General features: G+C 45.9%; 1 protein-coding gene across 1 annotated transcript in view; it reads right to left on the bottom strand.

Moving 5' to 3' along the window:
- Window positions 1-22,198, bottom strand: part of LOC137521972 (G protein-activated inward rectifier potassium channel 4-like) — a 141,161-nt gene that overhangs the window by 6,960 nt on the left and 112,003 nt on the right. The window contains exon 2 of the mRNA XM_068241950.1: window positions 19,019-19,975. Within this exon, the coding sequence (XP_068098051.1) occupies window positions 19,019-19,937 (919 nt within the window). The 5' untranslated portion in view covers window positions 19,938-19,975. The remainder of the gene's footprint in view (window positions 1-19,018; window positions 19,976-22,198) is intronic.

The following is a 22,198-nucleotide window of genomic DNA, read 5'->3' as shown; positions in this document are numbered from 1 at the left end:
TAGCAACTGGGAGGGTTGATCAGGACGCAGGACAGTTGGAACTGTGTCTCATGCTCTCTGTCACCTCCTTTCAACCAAAAAGATGGCTGCCATCATGAAATCAAACATTTGCCTGTTCTCTTACAACAGGGTTGGTAAGAGATTATATTACCTATCTATTTTAATTAACATAACTAATGTTTCCTCTTTAACATATGTACCAATTTTGGCAGCAGTAGGATGTGTGGGAGCTTTGCTATTAGCCACTAAAGTCAGCACAAGATTTCACAAAGTTGTGCAAAAATGACGTGAAAAATTAAGCGAAATTATGAAATACTACTATAACATGCAGAATCAATTACGATTTTTCTCTAAATTTTGCGTAATGATTACGATGCGTAAATGCGAATTTCGTCTTGTTCCTCACTCATCCCGATATCACACTGTTTCTGTCGCACACCAGATCAATGACGTTGGTTCGACATCTTTCAGCATGTCTGATCGATACATTCAACCAATTTCAGGGCAAGATTAGTTTAATCATTGATTGGGCATGCTTGTGGCGGCTCCAATCTGCATCCTATTCAATAATAATTATCGAATTGGATGCTCGATTGGCCGTCAAGTCGAGTGATGTATGGGCACCTTAATAGGAATGTTTCCTGTGTGCCGCACCTGAAGTCAAGGATAAGCATGCATCCTCACAATGTATTGCTTCAGGTGGCAGAAAGTGTACAACCGGCCCTTCCAAACGCCAGTAAATTTACTGACATTATGTCAGTGAAAAATCGGGGCATTGGTGGACAATGGTTCATATATAAACACACTTAATAAGTATCAGTAGCAAATTAAAAGCATTCAGGCCTCGTTCACACTAGAGGCGTTTTTTGGAATTTTTAAGTACAAATCGCCCTAAAAGTGCTTACACTATGCTTTCCTGCGAGATAGTTCTGATTGGGGCTTTCCGTTTGCTTGCCGCTGACACTGGCGCTGCCTGTACCATTTTCAGGGCAATTTTCCCTGAATGGAAAGAACAGGGAAATCACAAAGTGCTTGAAAAAAGCGCTTTGTATAGCAATTTTCCCAGCGCTTTTATGAATAAATACATTGTATTTATACATTCCCGGGGGCAAAGTAATCACTTCCTGACTGACGTCAAGAAGTGATTTAAATAATTGCTCTGCTAAAACGCTTACAAAAGCGTTTATAACACGCAGAGCGATTAGAAAAAAATGTCATTGCTCAGTGCGGGCGATAGCGCAAGTGCAACGCAATGTGTACAAGGCATAAAGGAGAGCTGTAGTGAGAGGTATATGGAGGCTGCCATATTTATTTCCTTTTAAGCAATACCAGTTGCCTGGCAGTCTTGCTGATCCTCTGCCTCTAATACATTTAGCCCTAAACCCTGAACAAGCATGCAGCAGATCAGGGGTTTCTGACATTTTTGTCAGATCTGACAAGTTTAGCTGCATGCTTGTTTCTGGTGTGATTCAGACACCACTGCAGGCAGAAAACTGAGCAGGGCTGCCAGGCAACTGGTATTGCTTAAAAGGAAATCAATATGGCAGCCTCCATATACCTCTCTATAGTTCTCCTTTAAGGGATGTTTGGAAAGCATTTACAGTGGCTTGCAAAAGTATTCCGCCCCCTTGAAGTTTTCCACATTTTGTCATATAACTGCCACAAACATGAATCAATTTTATTGGAATTTCATGTCAAAGACCAATACAAAGTGGTGTACATGTGAGAAGTGGAACGTAAATCATACATCATTCCAAACATTTTTTACAACTCAATAACTGCAAAGTGGGGTGTGCGTAATTATTCAGCCCCCTTTGGTCTGAGTGCAGTCAGTTGCCCATAGACATTGCCTGATGAGTGCTAATGACTAAATAGAGTGCACCTGTGTGTAATCTAATGTCAGTACAAATACAGCTGCTCTGTGACGGCCTCAGAGGTTGTCTAAGAGAATCTTGGGAGCAACAACACCATGAAGTCCAAAGAAGACACCAGACAGGTCAGGGATCAAGTTATTGAGAAATTTAAAGCAGGCTTAGGCTACAAAAAGATTTCCAAAGCCTTGAACATCCCACGGAGCACTGTTCAAGCGATCATTCAGAAATGGAAGGAGTATGGCACAACTGTACACCTACCGAGACAAGGCCGTCCACCTAACTCACAGGCCGAACAAGGAGAGCGCTGATCAGAAATGCAGTCAAGAGGCCCATGGTGACTCTGGACGAGCTGCAGAGATCTACAGCTCAGATGGGGGAATCTGTCCATAGGACAACTATTAGTCATGCATTGCACAAAGTCGGCTCTTATGGAAGAGTGACAAGAAGAAAGCCGTTGTTAACAGAAAAGCATAAGAAGTCCCGTTTTCAGTTTGCCACAAGCCATGTGGGGGACACAGCAACCATGTGGAAGAAGGTGCTCTGGTCAGATGAGACCAAAACTGAACTTTTTGGCCAAAATGCAAAACGCTATGTGTGGCGGAAAACTAACACTGCACATCACTCTGAACACACCATCCCCACTCTCAAATATGGTGGTGGCAGCATCATGCTCGGGGGGTGCATCTCTTCAGCAGGGACAGGGAAGCTGGGCAGAGTTGATCGGAAGATGGATGGAGCCAAATACAGAGCAAACTTGGAAGAAAACCTCTTGGAGACTGCAAAAGACTTGAGACTGGGGCGGAGGTTCACCTTCCAGCAGGACAATGACCCTAAACATAAAGCCAGGGCAACAATGGAATGGTTTAAAACAAAACATATCCATGTGTTAGAATGGCCCAGTCAAAGTCCAGATCTAAATCCAATCGAGAATCTGTGGCAAGATCTGAAAACTGCTGTTCACAAATGCTGTCCATCTAATCCGACTGAGCTGGAGCTGTTTTGCAAAGAAGAATGGGCAAGGATTTCAGTCTCTAGATGTACAAAGCTGCTAGAGACATACCCTAAAAGACTGGCAGCTGTAATTGCAGCAAAAGGTGGTTCTACGAAGTATTGACTCAGGGGGCTGAATAATTACGCACACCCCACTTTGCAGTTATTGATTTGTAAAAAATTTTTGGGAATAATGTATGATTTTCGTTCCACTTCTCACATGTACACCACTTTGTATTGGTCTTTCATGTGGAATTCCAATAAAATTGATTTATGTTTGTGGCAGTAATGTGACAAAATGTGGAAAACTTCAATGGGGCCGAATACTTTTGCAAGCCACTGTATATACAACAATGCAGTACTCCTAAAAGTATATATGCATCAAGGGGTACTTGAGATGATTTTACCCTATTATTGGGAGTACTTGGCTAATTGCGTCATAAAAGGTTACATGCTATAATACTGTTGAGAAACTTTAAAGAGAATCTGAAGTGAAAATAAATGAATTGTATGTGTAGTACGGCTAAGAAATATAACATGAGTAGCACAGATATGAGTCTCCTATTGTTTCCAGTACAGGAAGAGTTAAGAAACTTCACTTGTTATCTATGCAAAAGAGCTTCTCTGAGCTCTGTGACTGATTTAGTCAGAGAGCAATGCTATTTTCTGAAGCGTTGATACATCAAAGAAACAGTGAAAGACAACTTCAAATAAGATTTTACTGCAGAGAAGTTCAAAAGGTCACTAGCTCTGCTCTGTTTCATAGTTTAAAATGCAGTGTAGTGTATAAACTGCAAATATTACAGCATGATGCAATGTTATAAGAAAAAGCTATATAACTGAAAATAAAAATATGAGATTCTTTTCTTTGCTACTGATGTTCTATGCATTATATGTACTACACATACAATTCCTTATATCATACGTTTTTTCACTGAAGTGTCACTTTAAAGGTACTTTCTGAGCGCTTAGGGCCGATTCACACTTTAAAATCTTTTATCCGTGGCTCTGTTTTTGAGCCCAGACCAAAACCGGAGCCACGGATACCTCCATCCCTCCCACCCCAGCCGTCACACACTGATTGCTATTAGACTAAGAGGCTCCCCAGGGCCCCCAACACCTTAATCTCTAGTTATCTGGCTTGCAGTCACTGCCATGTATCCCCTTTTCTTATTTCTCTTTGCTTCAAACACAATAGGGTAATGATAGGTGAGTGAGTTGTGCGCCCCCTCCTACACTGCGCCCTGAGGCTGGAGCCTCTCTCCCCTCTGCCTCACCCTGCGCCCCCTCCTACACTGCGCCCCGAGGCTGGAGCCTCTCTTGCCTCTGCCCGGCCCTGCCCTGTGTGTGCCCCTCCTGCACTGCGCCCTAAGGCTGGAGCCTCTCTCGCTTCTGCCTCAGCCCAGCCCTGGTAATTGCTTTCCCACTCGCTGCTCATTACATTACATTACAATACATATAGCGCAAATAGCTTGAGCGGGAGCGAGGATGGGGGACCAAGGTGACCGAGGGGGGGTCCAACCCCCCCCCCCCCCCCCCCCCCCCCCACACACACACACACAGCCAGGACTGGGGATACGTTTTTTTTTTTAAAACACAAATGGACAGGAAACGTATGCTGCAGAAGGGCAGCACAAATTGTTTGCGTTCCGGTTTTTGAAAAACGGAGCCCGGACCACAGATTGCGTTCTGCAACGGTGCCTAGTGTGGACCGAGCTTTACTGTATATTGTCAGTGTACAATGTAATTTTCACTTTGAACAGCAGAGGGCACTGTTTACTAGGAAGTCTACTAGTGATTTTGGCTGAAGAAGGTGGTTGTGACCATGTTTTGTTCAGCAATGTGGGGCCACCTGCGACGCCGTCTGCCATTACTCTGACCCCTGAACGGCGCAGCGCAGAGACAGGCGTGCAGCAGTCCGATATAACACATTAGCAAGGATTTTTGACGTTTATTCTCTACCATGTCTGATCTTACTGTGTATGATATACTGTGTGCTGCATAGCGTACTACCAGTGGCGTAGCAATAGGTGGTGCAGAGGTAGCGACCACATGGGGGCCCTTGGGCCAGAGGGGCCCAGTAGGGGCCCTCCTTTATTCAGCTCATTAGCTTTTTATTGGTGATGTGCTGGTCATGAACTCCTCTATATGTGCATTGCATAGTGCTAATCAGGGCCGGGCCGAGGCATAGGCTGGAGAGGCTCCAGCCTCAGGGCGCAGTGTAGGAGGGGGCGCAGAATTCATTCATCTGTCATTCCTAATTCTGTTTGAAGCAGAAAGAAATAAGAAAAGGGGATACATGGCAGTGACTGCAAGCCATATAACTAGATATTAAGGTGTTGGGGAGGTTGTGGGCCCAGTGGCGCCTCTTAGTCTAATAGCAATCAGTGTGTGACAGCTGGGGTGGCAGGGATGGAGGGGCGCACTTTGGTGTCTCAGCCTTGGGTGCTGGAGGACCTTGTCCCGGCTCTGGTGCTAATCCTTAACAAACTGTTTCCTTACTTCTTGCCTCTGCCCGGCCCTGCCCTGTGTGTGCCCCTCCTGCACCTCTCTGACACTGCAGCTGTCCTTGGTAGGTTTTGGGGCTCCATATTAATAGAGTATTTGGGGCCCCGTGTAAAACTCGTACCAGGGCCCCAAGCTCCTTAGTTATGCCACTGCGTACTACTGCACTAAATACTGTGAGAATGATCAGGGGCATAACTAGAAATCACTGGCTCCCCCCTGTGAAAATTTGGATGGGGCCCCCTTCCGCAGATGAGGTCATTAGAACAATTGTGCAGAGAATAGAAAGCTTTATCTCCCCATGCCCAGACTCCTCAAGCCTTACTACGGGACACAGCACTTGGAGAGGGGTAGAGAGGCTGGGGGAGGAGGACATTGTACACAATACCCTGCTGAACACTGAATAGGGACTGCTTACAAATCTTTTTCTGCAAAACTTTGTATGATTCCTTATCAGTGGCTGAGCAGATGCAGTCATTAGAACAACTGTGCAGAGAGCTGAAAGTTTTTTTTCTCCCTATGCCTTTAGTTGTCAGTCTCTCAGAACAGGGAAAAGAAACTTCTCAACCCGCGGGACTCCCTGCGGCTTCTGGGCCCCCCTGCGGCTGCATCCCTTGCAGGGTCTATTGTTACGCCCCTGGAGATACATTGTTCTGCAATAAAAGTCATTGGATGCCTTAATAACCCTCCTGGCGGTTCTTTAATTCTGCCAAGTAGGCAGAAATACATTTATTTTTTCATGTATAGCTACTAGAGGGCGCATGTGTCCCTCTAGTGCGATCGTCGCCGGCATCGATAGCAAACAGGGGAATGCGTATATAACGCAATCCCCTGTTTGGCTTTTCCTGTCGCCATGGCGACGATCGGAATGACGTCATGGACGTCAGCCGACGTCCTGACGTCAGACGCCTCCGATCCAGCCCATAGCGCTGCCTGGAACTCATTGGTCCGGGCAGCGCAGGGCTCTGGCGGTGGGGACCCTCTTCCGCCCCTGCGTGCGGATGATCGCCGCAGAGCGGCAGCGATCAAGCTGTATGCGCGGCTAGCAAAGTGCTAGCTGCGCGTACAGCACTTTAAATGAGGCAAATCGCCCATCCAGGGGCTGAGATATCCTCTGCAGTGGCTTACCCCGAGCTCAGCTCGGGGTTACCGCTAAGAGGGTTTTTAATGACATCAAGAGGGTTCCACAGGAATGCTAGCTAATTTATGACAAAAAATAAGACCACTTGTTTGCTTAGTCATCACATAGCACAGCCGGCAGAAAAGTGCAAACAGTACCTGAACCCCCATCCCCACCTTAGATAGAAGAGGGCTAACTCCGTGCCGGACTAGATCCAGGGAGGGCGCCTCTAACGGCAGCCATTCTGCTCCATGTCAGACATCAGAGCTGGAGGGGTAAAAACTCAATGGCTCATATGCCATTACTTTTGCTTTTTCCACTAGGTGATATTTTCCCATACTAATAAAATGCCTTACAAGCAAGCAGGCACAAGAACAATTTAGATAGTACTTCCCCACCTAAGGAATCCATAGACCCCATGCTGTCTTGTTTGCAGGGGGCCCCATACATTCTGCATTACAGTAATGTGTTCCCAGCACTACTGTAATGCAGGCAATCCTCTCTCCTCTGTTTCGCGCCATCGCTGACCTCCCCAGGAAGGTTGGTATCCCAGGAAACCGCTGAGAGAAGGGAAGAGGAGATAAGAGAGAAGATAAAACCTATAAGTGCCCTCAGCACAGGAAGAGGTGACACAAAGGTCCAGAGGAACGAGCAGAAGCTGGCGCTGAAGTGAAGGACTTCCCAGGGGACCTTTCAGGAAAGGAATATCAGTGGGTGATGTTAATGGCGGTTGCGAATTACTTCAGGAATCCTCCCCGGAGAAATCTCCAGAGAGCGTTTAATAATGGGAGATCTCTTTTTACGAACACGCGGCCTTGAAGAAGACGTATACTGAGGGCGATACAGAGTCTGGCGTCTCCATCCCTGGTCAGAAAGGCTGCTGGTCAGACTCAGATTGTCATGCTGATCCTTAAAGGAGAACTAAAGCCAGAGGGATATGGAGGCTGCCATATGTATTTCCTTTTAAGAAATACCAGTTACGTGGCTGTCTTGCTGATCCTCTGCCTCTCATACATTTAGCCATAGCCCCTGAACAAGCATGCAGCAGATCAGGTGTTTCTGACATTATTTTCAGATCTGACAAGATGAGCTGCATGCTTGTTTCTGGTGTGATTCAGACACTACTGAAGCCAAAACGATCATCAGTATAGCCAGGAAATGGTATTGTTTAACAGGAAATAAATATGGCAGCCTCCGTATACCTCTTGTTACAGTTGTCCTTTAAAGAAAATACTTGCTATGCTATGTTCACAGTGGTGCGCTGTGTTGCGGCATAACGGCTGCTTTGTAACAAGGTTTACCGTGGTGCAATGCACCACCTATGCGACGTTCACAGTGTGGCGTGTACCCTGCGGTATAACAGTGTGTGACATAGTAACGTAACACCTGCAGCACGTTACCATAAAACGTGAACATTAAAGAGACTCTGAAGTCTAATTTTTTTTTAATGTAATCATGTTTAGCATTATAGCCTAAAGGGAATCACTGCAATCCCACCGAAAAACGAGAGTTTGTTCATAGCGAAAAAGCCCTGCAAAGCTCCCGGGCTTGCAGGGCTTTACTTCCTTGAAAAGCAGGGCCGGATTTGAACTTTTTGCCGCCCAAGCCCCACTATGACCAGCTGCCCCCAGATCAACAGTATCCTAAACTCCCCCCCCTCCCCACACACACGGCAGGGATTTGATTGTAGGGTCCTCTGAGGACAGTTAGTGGCATGATGGCAGGGATTAGATTTGTAAACTCCTCGGCGGGCGGCACTTTTGGTGAGTGACAGGCGGCTCAGAGAACACTAGTGCCTGTTTTCTGCCCCTTCATCCCCTGAGTGCGAGATCTGGCTGTCGGTAGACGCCCACTGCCATGTTTAAACTCTGTGTTGCAGGACAAATGTTCGGCAAGCTAACTGCTAATGTCACCCTGCTGCCCACAGCCCGCCCCTTGCTTTCCTGGTGCCCTAGGCCATGGCCTATGTGGCCTTGCCAGAAATCCGGCCATGTTGAAAAAGCAGAGCTTTGAGCTGTAGCTCTGCCTCTCCACATTCAATATCTGCCGATCACTGCCTCTCCCCGCCCCTCTCAGTCTTCCTATCACTGAGAGGGGAGGGAGGAGGCAGAGACCGGCGGAGATTGATTGTGGAGAGGCAGAGCTACAGCTCAAAGCTCAGCCTCACCAGGGCAACACGATTTGCAACCTGCAAAGTCGTGGAACTTTGCAGGTCATTCTCTCTATCAATAAACCATTTTTTCCTGCGGGATTGCAGCAATTCCCTTTAGACTAAAATCTATATATATAAAATCGGATGTATGTGTGTGTGTGTGTGTGTGTGTGTGTGTGTGTGTGTATGTGTGTGTGTGTGTATGTGCCGCGATCACTCGAAAACCCCTTGACCGATTTGAACGAAACTTGGTATACAGGTTCCTTACTACCTGGGATGATAGGTTCTGGGGGTCTCGCGGCCCCCCTGCCCACCTGGGCGGAGCTACAAACAGCAAATCAGATTCCACCCATTCAAGTCAATGGAAAAAATGTAAAAGGCTGCCATTCTCACAGTAATCAAGCCAGAGTCCCCACACTTGGCACAGTTGGTCACTTGGTGACCGAGGTAACAAATCCAGGAAAAGCGGGTGGAGCATAAAACAGCCAATCAAAATTCAGCCATTCCTTTTAAATGGGAAAAAATGCAGCCATTCTTACACTGTTAATCGCAGGGTTCTCAAACTTGCCACACTTCGCCACTGGGTGAATAAGATTAAGATTTTGGAAAGTGGGTGGAGCCTACAACAGCCAATCAAAATTCACCTATTGCGTTTAAAGGGGAATATTTAAACTGCTGCCATTCTTACACTGTTTATGGCAGAGGCTTCAGACTTGCTGCAGTCAGTCATTAGGTGACTGGGGTCCAAATTCACTAAAGGGGCGGGGCCACAAACAGCCAATCAGATTTCTTTGCTGGATAAACTGCTTCCATTCACACAATTTTGATGCCAGGAACCTGAAAGCTCACAAAATTGGTCATTGAGTGACTGTGTGACAAGGTTACACAAAGTGGGTGGAGCCAAAAACACATTTTACTGGGAAAATATAAACTGCAGCCATTCTTACACTGTTAATGGCAGGGTTGTCAAACTTTGCACAGTTGGTCATTGAGTGAATGTGATTAAGATTTTGGGAAGTGGGTAGAGCCTACAACAGCCAATCAAAATTCAACTTTTGATTGTCAAAGGGAATATTTAAACTGCAACCATTCTTATACTGTTAATAGCAGATGCCTCAAACCTGGTACAGCTGGGCACTGGGTGACTGGGGTTCAAATTCAGAAAGGGGCGGAGCCACAAACAGCCAATCAGATATACAAAGTATTGATACCAAGGATCCCAAAGCTGATAAACTTGGTAATTGAGTGACTATATGTCAAGGTTGCAAAAAGTGGGCGGTGCCAGAAACTTAATTTTTTACATGGCAGGGTTCCCAAACTTGATACAATTGGCCACTGGGTGCCTGGGATTATTATTCAGAAATGTGGGTGGAGCCTACAACAGCCAATCAAAATTCAGCTATTGATTTTCATGGGGAATATTTACATTGCTACCATTCTTACACTGTTAATGGCAGAGGCCTCAAACCTGATACAGTCAGTAATTGGGTGACTGGGGACCAAATTCACTAAAGGCGGTGGAGCCACAAACAGCCAATCAGATTTGTTAGATTGATTTCAGCCATTCTGTTATTGGCAGGGTTCTCAAACTTGACACAGTTAGCCACTGGGTGACTAGGATTAATATTTAGGAAAGTGGGTGGAGTGTACAGCAGCCAATCAAAATTCATCTTTTGATTTTCAAGGGGAATATTTACATTGCTGCCATTCTTGCACTGTTAATGGCACAGATTATTATACAGAAAAGTGGGTGGAGCCTAAAAAAAACAATCAAAATTCACCTGTTGATTTTCAAAGGGAATATTAAAATTGCTGCCATTCTTGCACTGTTAATGGCACAAGCCTCAAACCTGGTACAGTTGATCATTGGGTCACTGGGGTTCAAATTCAGAAAAGGGGATAGAGGAGGCATAGGCAAACTTGGCCCTCCAGCTGTTGAGGAACTACAAGTCCCACAATGCATTGCAGGAGTCTGACAGCCACAGTCATGACTCATAAAGGCAAATGCATTGTGGGATTTGTAGTTCCTTAACAGCTGGAGGGCCAAGTTTGCCCATGCCTGTGATAGAGCCACAAACAGCCAATCAGATGTTTCATTTCACTGGGAAAATACAAATTATTGATGCCAAGGACCCAAAGCTCACAAACATGGTCATTGAGTGACTGTGTGTCCAGTTTACAAAAAGTGGGCGGAGCCAAAAACAAATTTCAATGGGAAAATGTAAACTGCAGCCCTTCTTCACTGTTAATGGCAGGGATCTCAAACTTTGCCAAGATGGTCACTGGGTGACTGAGATTAATATTCAGGGAAGTGGGTGGAGCCTATAATAGCCAAAATAGCCAAAATAGTCAAAATTCACCTGTTGATTTTCAAAAGGAATATTTAAATTGCTGCCATTTTTACACTGGTATTAGCAGATCAGAGCAGTTTCTAGGCTAAATTTCACCCAGGGCGAGGGTGTAAAAATCGCCCCCCACCCCACCCCCATGGAGCCAGGCATAGGTGCCCGCAGTACAGGTTGAACAGGTTAGCTACGTAGGTGCCTCCAGTATAGGGTAGCCTGCATAGTTGCCCCCAGTGTAGGTTAGATAGGTAGGTGCCTGCTTTATAGGTTATCTACGTTGGTGCCTCCAGTATAGGGTAGCCCGTATAGTTGCCACCAGTGTGGGTTAGATAGGTAGGTGCCCCCAGTATAGTTTAGATAGGTAGGTGCCCGCAGTATAGGTTAGATAGGTAGGTTCCCGCAGTATAGGTTCGATAGGTAGGTTCCCCCAGTATGGGTTAGATCGGTAGGTTCCCCCAGTATAGGTTCAATAGGTAGGTTCCCCCAGTATAGGTTAGATAGGTAGGTCCCCCCAGTATGGGTTAGATAGGTAGGTTCCTGCAGTTTAGGATAGTTAGGTAGGTTCCCGCAGTATAGCTTGGCTAGGTAGGTTCCCGCAGTATAGGTTAGTTAGGTAGGTTCCCGCAGTATAGGTTAGTTAGGTAAGTTCCCGCAGTATAGGATAGTTAGGTACAGGGCCGGGCCGAGGCATAGGCTGGAGAGGCTCCAGCCTCAGGGCGCAGTATAGGAGGGGTCGCACAATTCATTCAGCTGTCATTCCTAATTGTGTTTGAAGCGGAAATAAATAAGAAAAGGGGATACATAGCAGTGACTGCAAGCCAGATAACTAGATATTAAGGTGTTGGGGACATTGTGGGCCCTGTGGCCCTCTTAGTCAAATAGCAATTAGTGTGTGACAGCTGGGGTGGGAGGGATGGAGGGGCGCACTTTAGTGTCTCAGCCTTGGGTGCTGGAGGACCTTGTCCCAGCTCTGGTTAGGTAGGTTCCCACAGTATAGCTTGGCTAGGTAGGTTCTCGCAGTATAGGTTAGTTAGGTAGGTTCCCGCAGTATAGGTTAGTTAGGTAGGTTCCCGCAGTATAGGTTAGTTAGGTAGGTTCCCGCAGTATAGGATAGTTAGGTAGGTTCCTACAGTATAGCTTGGCTAGGTAGGTTCCCGCAGTATAGGTTAGTTAGGTAGGTTCCCGCAGTATAGGTTAGTTAGGTAGGTTCCCGCAGTATAGGTTAGTTAGGTAGGTTCCCGCAGTATAGGTTAGTTAGGTAGGTTCCCGCAGTATAGGTTAGTTAGGTAGGTAGGTTCCTGCAGTGTAGGATAAATAGGTAGGTTCCTGCAGTTTAGGTTAGTTAGGTAGGTTCCCACAGTTTAGGTTAGTTGGTATGGGCGGTATGAGTTGGGCGCAGGAGCGGGGGGAGCGAACATAATAGTAATAACTCACCTGCTTCCGCCGAACCCGCGCTGCTTCAATGTCCTTCCTTTCCCGGCATCTATCTCATTAGTCACAGTGCTTCCTGTGATGACATGCGGTATGTCATCACAGGGGGCGCTGTTACCAGGCGACGGACGCCGGGAGAGGAAAGATATTGAAACTGCGGGGAACGGATGAAGAAGGTGAGTTATAACTATTATGTCCGTTCCCCCGCTCCGGCGCCCCCCCTCCTGCCGCACAATAAAGCACCCCGGGCGATTGCACGTATCACACACCCATAGAAACGGGGCTGTAGCAGATGCCTCAAACCTGCTATAGTTGGTCATTGGGTGACTGGGGTTCAAATGTTGGAGAGGAGTGCAGCCACAGACAGCCAATCTGATTTGTTTAATTTCTATGGGAATATACAAATTATTGATGCCAAAGACCCCGAAGTTCACAAACTTGGTCATTGAGTGTTCGTGCATTAGGGTTAGAAAAAGTGGGCGGAGCCAAAACCGGTCAAATACATACACAGGCAGTTCCACGTCATTAGTGGGTGGAGACAAATGCAAATTTCACTGGGAAAATGTAAACTGCAGCCATACTTACACTGTTAATGGTAGGGTTCTCAAACTTTGCACAGTTGGTCACTGGGTGACTGGGTTAAATATTCAGAAAAGTGGGTGGAGCCTACAAAAGTGAATCAAACTTCACCTATTGCTTCTCAAGGGGAATATTTAATTGCTGCCATTCTTGCACTGTTAATGGCACAGGCCTCAAACCTGCTACAGTTGGTCATTGGGTGACTGGGGTTCAAATTCAGAAAAGGGGTGGAGCCACAAACAGCCAATCAGATTTTTTTCATTTCAATGCAAATTATTGTTTCCAAAGACCGCAAAGCTCACAAACTTGGTCATTGAGTAATTGTGTGTTAGGGTTAGAAAAAGTGGGCGGAGCCAACACTAGCCAAATACATACCCGGGCAACGCCGGGCAATCAGCTAGTAAAATATATAATCAGAGATACCATCAGTGATAATTGTGAGTAAAAATTTCCAGCCGTTTCAGAGACAAGCAAATGGCAGAGAAAGTAAAGCGATCTTAGCTTCCTTGTTGGTCAGTGAACCCATCCATTACATTCAAGGACCGAAGGGAGGGAGGAACTTCCTCCTGACACTGGCTAACTTCCTCCTGACACTGGTGGACTTCCTCCAGACACTGGCTAACTTCCTCCTGACACTGGCTAACTTCCTCCTGACACTGGCTAACTTCCTCCTGACACTTGCGAACTTCCTCCTGACACTTGTGGACTTCTTCCTGACACTTGTGAACTTCCTCCTAAAACTTGTGGACTTCCTCCTGACACTTGTGAACTTCCTCCTAAAACTTGTGGACTTCCCCCTGATATTTTTAATAAAAGTTGTTCAGTTGAGTGCATCCATGGAACAAACAAGTGATTTTGCATGCAGATTCCGCTGAGAATAACTTCTGATTATGTACTTATGTGCTCATGTTTACTGTACTTCGGGGTGACATTGAGGCTAGGTTCACAGTGACTGTTGTCACTGCTGTTACAGAGATCAGGAAAGCAGTGCTGCACCTTATCCATGTGTTGTGTCGCATAGAGTGAAGCATACAGTGAACAAAAGGTATGCTTCACTGTTACTATTAAAGAGACTCTGAAGTCTCATTTGTTCCATGTTTTTTTAATTTAATCTTATTAAGCACTAGCTGATTGCCCGGCGTTGCCCGGGTATGTATTTGGCTAGTGTTGGCTCCGCCCACTTTTTTTAACCCTAACACACAATTACTCAATGACCAAGTTTGTGAGCTTTGCGGTCTTTGGAAACAATAATTTGCATTGAAATGAAAAAAATCTGATTGGCTGTTTGTGGCTCCACCCCTTTTCTGAATTTGAACCCCAGTCACCCAATGACCAACTGTAGCAGGTTTGAGGCCTGTGCCATTAACAGTGCAAGAATGGCAGCAATTAAATATTCCCCTTGAGAAGCAATAGGTGAAGTTTGATTCACTTTTGTAGGCTCCACCCACTTTTCTGAATATGTAACCCAGTCACCCAGTGACCAACTGTGCAAAGTTTGAGAACCCTACCATTAACAGTGTAAGTATGGCTGCAGTTTACATTTTCCCAGTGAAATTTGCATTTGTCTCCACCCACTAATGACGTGGAACTGCCTGTGTATGTATTTGACCGGTTTTGGCTCCGCCCACTTTTTCTAACCCTAATGCACGAACACTCAATGACCAAGTTTGTGAACTTCGGGGTCTTTGGCATCAATAATTTGTATATTCCCATAGAAATTAAACAAATCAGATTGGCTGTCTGTGGCTGCACTCCTCTCCAACATTTGAACCCCAGTCACCCAATGACCAACTATAGCAGGTTTGAGGCATCTGCTACAGCCCCGTTTCTATGGGTGTGTGATACGTGCATTCGCCCGGGGTGCTTTATTGTGCGGCAGGAGGGGGGGCGCCGGAGCGGGGGAACGGACATAATAGTTATAACTCACCTTCTTCATCCGTTCCCCGCAGTTTCAATATCTTTCCTCTCCCGGCGTCCGTCGCCTGGTAACAGCGCCCCCTGTGATGACATACCGCATGTCATCACAGGAAGCACTGTGACTAATGAGATAGATGCCGGGAAAGGAAGGACATTGAAGCAGCGCGGGTTCGGCGGAAGCAGGTGAGTTATTACTATTATGTTCGCTCCCCCCGCTCCTGCGCCCAACTCATACCGCCCATACCAACTAACCTAAACTGTGGGAACCTACCTAACTAACCTAAACTGCAGGAACCTACCTATTTATCCTACACTGCAGGAACCTACCTACCTAACTAACCTATACTGCGGGAACCTACCTAACTAACCTATACTGCGGGAACCTACCTAACTAACCTATACTGCGGGAACCTACCTAACTAACCTATACTGCGGGAACCTACCTAACTAACCTATACTGCGGGAACCTACCTAGCCAAGCTATACTGTAGGAACCTACCTAACTATCCTATACTGCGGGAACCTACCTAACTAACCTATACTGCGGGAACCTACCTAACTAACCTATACTGCGGGAACCTACCTAACTAACCTATACTGCGAGAACCTACCTAGCCAAGCTATACTGTGGGAACCTACCTAACTATCCTATACTGCGGGAACTTACCTAACTAACCTATACTGCGGGAACCTACCTAACTAACCTATACTGCGGGAACCTACCTAGCCAAGCTATACTGCGGGAACCTACCTAACTATCCTAAACTGCAGGAACCTACCTATCTAACCCATACTGGGGGGACCTACCTATCTAACCTATACTGGGGGAACCTACCTATTGAACCTATACTGGGGGAACCTACCGATCTAACCCATACTGGGGGAACCTACCTATCGAACCTATACTGCTAGAACCTACCTATCTAACCTATACTGCGGGCACCTACCTATCTAAACTATACTGGGGGCACCTACCTATCTAACCCACACTGGTGGCAACTATACGGGCTACCCTATACTGGAGGCACCAACGTAGATAACCTATAAAGCAGGCACCTACCTATCTAACCTACACTGGGGGCAACTATGCAGGCTACCCTATACTGGAGGCACCTACGTAGCTAACCTGTTCAACCTGTACTGCGGGCACCTATGCCTGGCTCCATGGGGGTGGGGTGGGGGGCGATTTTTACACCCTCGCCCTGGGTGAAATTTAGCCTAGAAACTGCTCTGATCTGCTAATACCAGTGTAAAAATGGCAGCAATTTAAATATTCCTTTTGAAAATCAACAGGTGAATTTTGACTATTTTGGCTATTTTGGCTATTATAGGCTCCACCCACTTCCCTGAATATTAATCTCAGTCACCCAGTGACCATCTTGGCAAAGTTTGAGATCCCTGCCATTAACAGTGAAGAAGGGCTGCAGTTTACATTTTCCCATTGAAATTTGTTTTTGGCTCCGCCCACTTTTTGTAAACTGGACACACAGTCACTCAATGACCATGTTTGTGAGCTTTGGGTCCTTGGCATCAATAATTTGTATTTTCCCAGTGAAATGAAACATCTGATTGGCTGTTTGTGGCTCTATCACAGGCATGGGCAAACTTGGCCCTCCAGCTGTTAAGGAACTACAAATCCCACAATGCATTTGCCTTTATGAGTCATGACTGTGGCTGTCAGACTCCTGCAATGCATTGTGGGACTTGTAGTTCCTCAACAGCTGGAGGGCCAAGTTTGCCCATGCCTCCTCTATCCCCTTTTCTGAATTTGAACCCCAGTGACCCAATGATCAACTGTACCAGGTTTGAGGCTTGTGCCATTAACAGTGCAAGAATGGCAGCAATTTTAATATTCCCTTTGAAAATCAACAGGTGAATTTTGATTGTTTTTTTTAGGCTCCACCCACTTTTCTGTATAATAATCTGTGCCATTAACAGTGCAAGAATGGCAGCAATGTAAATATTCCCCTTGAAAATCAAAAGATGAATTTTGATTGGCTGCTGTACACTCCACCCACTTTCCTAAATATTAATCCTAGTCACCCAGTGGCCAACTGTGTCAAGTTTGAGAACCCTGCCAATAACAGAATGGCTGAAATCAATCTAACAAATCTGATTGGCTGTTTGTGGCTCCACCGCCTTTAGTGAATTTGGTCCCCAGTCACCCAATTACTGACTGTATCAGGTTTGAGGCCTCTGCCATTAACAGTGTAAGAATGGTAGCAATGTAAATATTCCCCATGAAAATCAATAGCTGAATTTTGATTGGCTGTTGTAGGCTCCACCCACATTTCTGAATAATAATCCCAGGCACCCAGTGGCCAATTGTATCAAGTTTGGGAACCCTGCCATGTAAAAAATTAAGTTTCTGGCACCGCCCACTTTTTGTAACCTTGACATATAGTCACTCAATTACCAAGTTTATCAGCTTTGGGATCCTTGGTATCAATACTTTGTATATCTGATTGGCTGTTTGTGGCTCCGCCCCTTTCTGAATTTGAACCCCAGTCACCCAGTGCCCAGCTGTACCAGGTTTGAGGCATCTGCTATTAACAGTATAAGAATGGTTGCAGTTTAAATATTCCCTTTGACAATCAAAAGTTGAATTTTGATTGGCTGTTGTAGGCTCTACCCACTTCCCAAAATCTTAATCACATTCACTCAATGACCAACTGTGCAAAGTTTGACAACCCTGCCATTAACAGTGTAAGAATGGCTGCAGTTTATATTTTCCCAGTAAAATGTGTTTTTGGCTCCACCCACTTTGTGTAACCTTGTCACACAGTCACTCAATGACCAATTTTGTGAGCTTTCAGGTTCCTGGCATCAAAATTGTGTGAATGGAAGCAGTTTATCCAGCAAAGAAATCTGATTGGCTGTTTGTGGCCCCGCCCCTTTAGTGAATTTGGACCCCAGTCACCTAATGACTGACTGCAGCAAGTCTGAAGCCTCTGCCATAAACAGTGTAAGAATGGCAGCAGTTTAAATATTCCCCTTTAAACGCAATAGGTGAATTTTGATTGGCTGTTGTAGGCTCCACCCACTTTCCAAAATCTTAATCTTATTCACCCAGTGGCGAAGTGTGGCAAGTTTGAGAACCCTGCGATTAACAGTGTAAGAATGGCTGCATTTTTTCCCATTTAAAAGGAATGGCTGAATTTTGATTGGCTGTTTTATGCTCCACCCGCTTTTCCTGGATTTGTAACCTCGGTCACCAAGTGACCAACTGTGCCAAGTGTGGGGACTCTGGCTTGATTACTGTGAGAATGGCAGCCTTTTACATTTTTTCCATTGACTTGAATGGGTGGAATCTGATTTGCTGTTTGTAGCTCCGCCCAGGTGGGCAGGGGGGCCGCGAGACCCCCAGAACCTATCATCCCAGGTAGTAAGGAACCTGTATACCAAGTTTCGTTCAAATCGGTCAAGGGGTTTTCGAGTGATCGCGGCACATACACACACACACACATACACACACACACACACACACACACACACACACACACACACACACACACACACACATACATCCGATTTTATATATATAGATTATGAAATGCTCAGTTTATGTTTCTCATGTTTACGTAAAGGCAAAAACTAAACTAAATATAACAATTAAAACACAATGTAAGCAAACCATACAATACATTACATTACATAGTTCAGCTCACACTGTTTTGTGGATAACAGAAGGAGCTAAGAACAAACACTAGCTAACGGTGGCAATACATCTATTGAATTGGCGGCCAATTGATTTGATAATTATTATCGAATCGGATAAAAATCAGTGCCACTAAGTGCATGCCCCATTTTCGGGCCGAGCATGTTGATCTGACATGCTTCAAGATGTCGGGCCTTCGTGGTGACAAACCCCTTTACTTATACTGTACCTGTCCATGTCTGTTCCAGGCACCGTCCTCTGTCCATACACACCCCACGTGGTTGCCGGAGTAACATGGGCGTGTATGATGTCACATCCGTGCCTACGCGAACGCTGGCAACCATGTGGGGCGCTTGCATGGACGGAGTACCGAGCCAGTGGTTTGTTTTAAAATCTCTGAGCATTTTTGCTGACATTACAGCATCACTGTTGAGAGCAAGACCTTACCTGTGGCTTCAACCATCCCTTCTAAAATGACCACAATCTCAAACTCTTCTTTCCCCAACTGTTCTTTGGACATTTCCCAGAAGGGGCTCTGTTCATTGAACTCATGGCAGATGATAAGAGGCGAAACCAAGAAGAGCCGATCATCTCCCGTGTCAAAGCCCACATTGATGTCCGTCTGATTGAGAGGGATGAACTCACCCTCTTTGGTCTGTTTGGACTTGATAAGCTTGGCTCTTATAGAGGCCTCCACAATATGTGAATTCCGCAAGTCTCCAACCCTGAACATCAGGCAGAGTTTTCCATCCCTCACGGAGATAACAGCCATGTTGGAAAACATAAGGGTCTCTGCCCGTTTCTTTGGCTGGGAGATCTTAACAAACATGCAGCCCACCATGAAGGCATTAACTATGGAGCCAAGAATGGCCTGAACCAACAGGAGAACAATTCCTTCTGGGCACTTGTCCGTGATGACCCTATATCCATACCCAATGGTGGTCTCCGTCTCAATGGAGAAGAGAAAGGCTGACACAAACCCGTTTAGCTTGTCCACACAGGGTGTCCATGTTGCGTCCTCTATGTGGTCTAGATCTCCACGGATGTAGGCAATGAGCCACCAAATGAACCCAAAGAAAATCCAAGTGATGGTGTAGACCATGGTGAAAACCAGTAAGTTAAATCTCCACTTGAGGTCCACCAAAGTTGTGAATATGTCCGTGAAGTACCTGTATGTTTCCCTGACATTTCCGTGGTGGACGTTACACTTTCCGTCTTTCTCCACGTACCTCTGCCTCCGTCTCTTCTCTGGTTCTGCCATCAACATGGTTCGGTTCGTAGCCACGACTGAGGGGTTCTGCGCTTGCTTGGGCAGCTTCACCCCCCTCCCCTCGATGTCTTGATCCATAAACTTGCACGTGCTCATCTTGACCTGCTAAACGGTGGAGTACAGTCACTCCTAACCTGAAAAGGCAGAAAAAAACATGAATTAAACGGTGAAGGCACGTTACGAGAATTGCCTGTGCATGTCCCATCCCATCTGTTATGAACATTCTTAACCATATTTACCAATTTCTGAGTTGTGTATAGTGATTTTCACTATTAACTTTGATTTGTAATTCTGGCATTCACTTGCTTCATGCTTATTACCTAGTGGCTTTCCTGTAACTTCCAACAGCCTCTTTTAAGGTTCATACACACCTACCAACTATCTGTCCAACTATCTGTCCAACTATCTGCCAAACTTGTCTGTTAAGCCCCATACAACTTTTGTTGCGAAACAAGTTGAAACAACTAAAAGAAGTCTTTTGCTATTGTTCAAACAGCTGATAAGACTGATAAGAAGTCAATCTAAAGGCCCATACACACGTCGGATTTTTCCGAACGACGGGTCGTTTGAACGTCCAGCGGATCGCTCAAGACCAGTCTTATCACCCGAACGACAGACTGTATACACGCCCGATTTGGCGTGCGGACGACTGAACGACGGGACGTTCAAATGGCCCGTCGTTCGGAAAAATCCGACGTGTGTATGGGCCTTTATGCTGGGCATACACGGATAGATTCTGCGGCTCGATTAGCCGCCGGATCGACTCCCGCCGCGTCCCCGCGCGCCTGGATTGATTCCCGCTCGTCCCTGCGGGCGCTTCCTTGTCTTTCGCTCGTTTTCCGCTATTGTCCGTCCGCGGGGAATCGATCCGGCGGGCAATCGGACCTGTTGGAAATTATCAATCGAGCCATCAGCGGCTCGATTGATAAGAAGAATCTATCCGTGTATGCCCAGCATAAAGGCTCGTACACACATCGGATTTTTCCCAAATGGCCGGTCGTTTGGACGTTTGAACATGCGCAGCATGGAGTTGGCTGTCTTTGGGAGGACTCGGCTCCCGAAGACTTCCCAAGTTCCCCATGGCGGGGGATTTGAACAAAGGAGCTGCTGCTGCAACGAGGGCCCCGGGAGGGGAGCGGGAAGGCTCTCTGATTTCTTTTTTTAATTATCGACTCCCAATGACTTTAAGGGTAAAGCAATCAAATTTACCAGAATTCATCAGCAATTCTCCACAATTCAACATCACACCAATGTAATAGGAGGGGGTAATGGCCCCTCCTATCGTGTTACCCCCCCCCCCCCTCCCTTTAGATTGTAAGCCTTTGGCAGGGCCCTCCCCCCTTGTATATCTGTGCATCCTGCTCACATAATAACATGAACCTTATTGCTTATTGTCTGTTGTGTGCTGACTGTCACCCCTATTATCATTGTCTGTAACCTAATTTATTGTACAGCGCTGCGCAATATGTTGGCGCTATATAAATCCAAATAATAATAATAAGGCATGGTGTGCAACAACAAATAGAAGGCCTTTTATCTCTTTTTGAGAAGCAGTCACGTAAATTTGTAGAGTCGTAAAAAGAACATAAAACCTTTTTTTTTTTGCTTCTACTCTATTCCCGAACAAAATATTTAAAACTGATATTCCATTAATTTTATATCAGTTATATTTTAATTAAATTAAACAGAAGCGCGGCAGTTCATTGTGTTTGCGAGCGACGCTGGGACGTGGATTTAATTTACCGAGCAAAGTATGAATAAACTCACGCAGAGATGTACATTCATTACACGATTACGCTCCAACGCCTCGAAAAATATTCAGACCTACAAAACTCTTTCTTAATAAAATAATTCATCACAGAAATTACTTCCAAATAACTGCAGCGCACTAATTGAAATCTAACACCGGGGACCAAACGAGACATTGGAAATGTAAAGCTAGTCATCCGTGAGGTTACCCATTGTTTTTACATATTTGCACGAAGTTTCTTTACTTTTCATTTAACCCCTTTGTGAGGGCCTCATTGTAAATTAACATCCTGGATTGGGGAACGAGAATAAACCCCCCCCCCTGGTGTCAGGTATAGGTTTCTTTCGCCCCTAAGACCAGGAAGGCATGTTGATGCCCGATATGTGACTGCAGTGACTACTGATTCGTATTATAGGTCTTGATATGTAGAAGTAAGAATGGGACAGTATGACTCACCTCTCATTAGTTAGCCCCACCCCTCTCGACTCAGTGGTGGAGCAGAGAGAGCTGCATGGAACTTATCCCGCCCCTCTCTTCTCAGTGGTAGAGCAGAGGGAGGTGCATGGAACTTATCCTGCCCCTCTCTTCTCAGTGGTAGAGCAGAGAG

Source organism: Hyperolius riggenbachi, chromosome 6 (assembly GCF_040937935.1).
Source record: "Hyperolius riggenbachi isolate aHypRig1 chromosome 6, aHypRig1.pri, whole genome shotgun sequence".
Taxonomy (NCBI): Eukaryota; Metazoa; Chordata; class Amphibia; order Anura; family Hyperoliidae; genus Hyperolius; species Hyperolius riggenbachi.
This window is presented reverse-complemented; position numbering and strand designations above follow the sequence as displayed.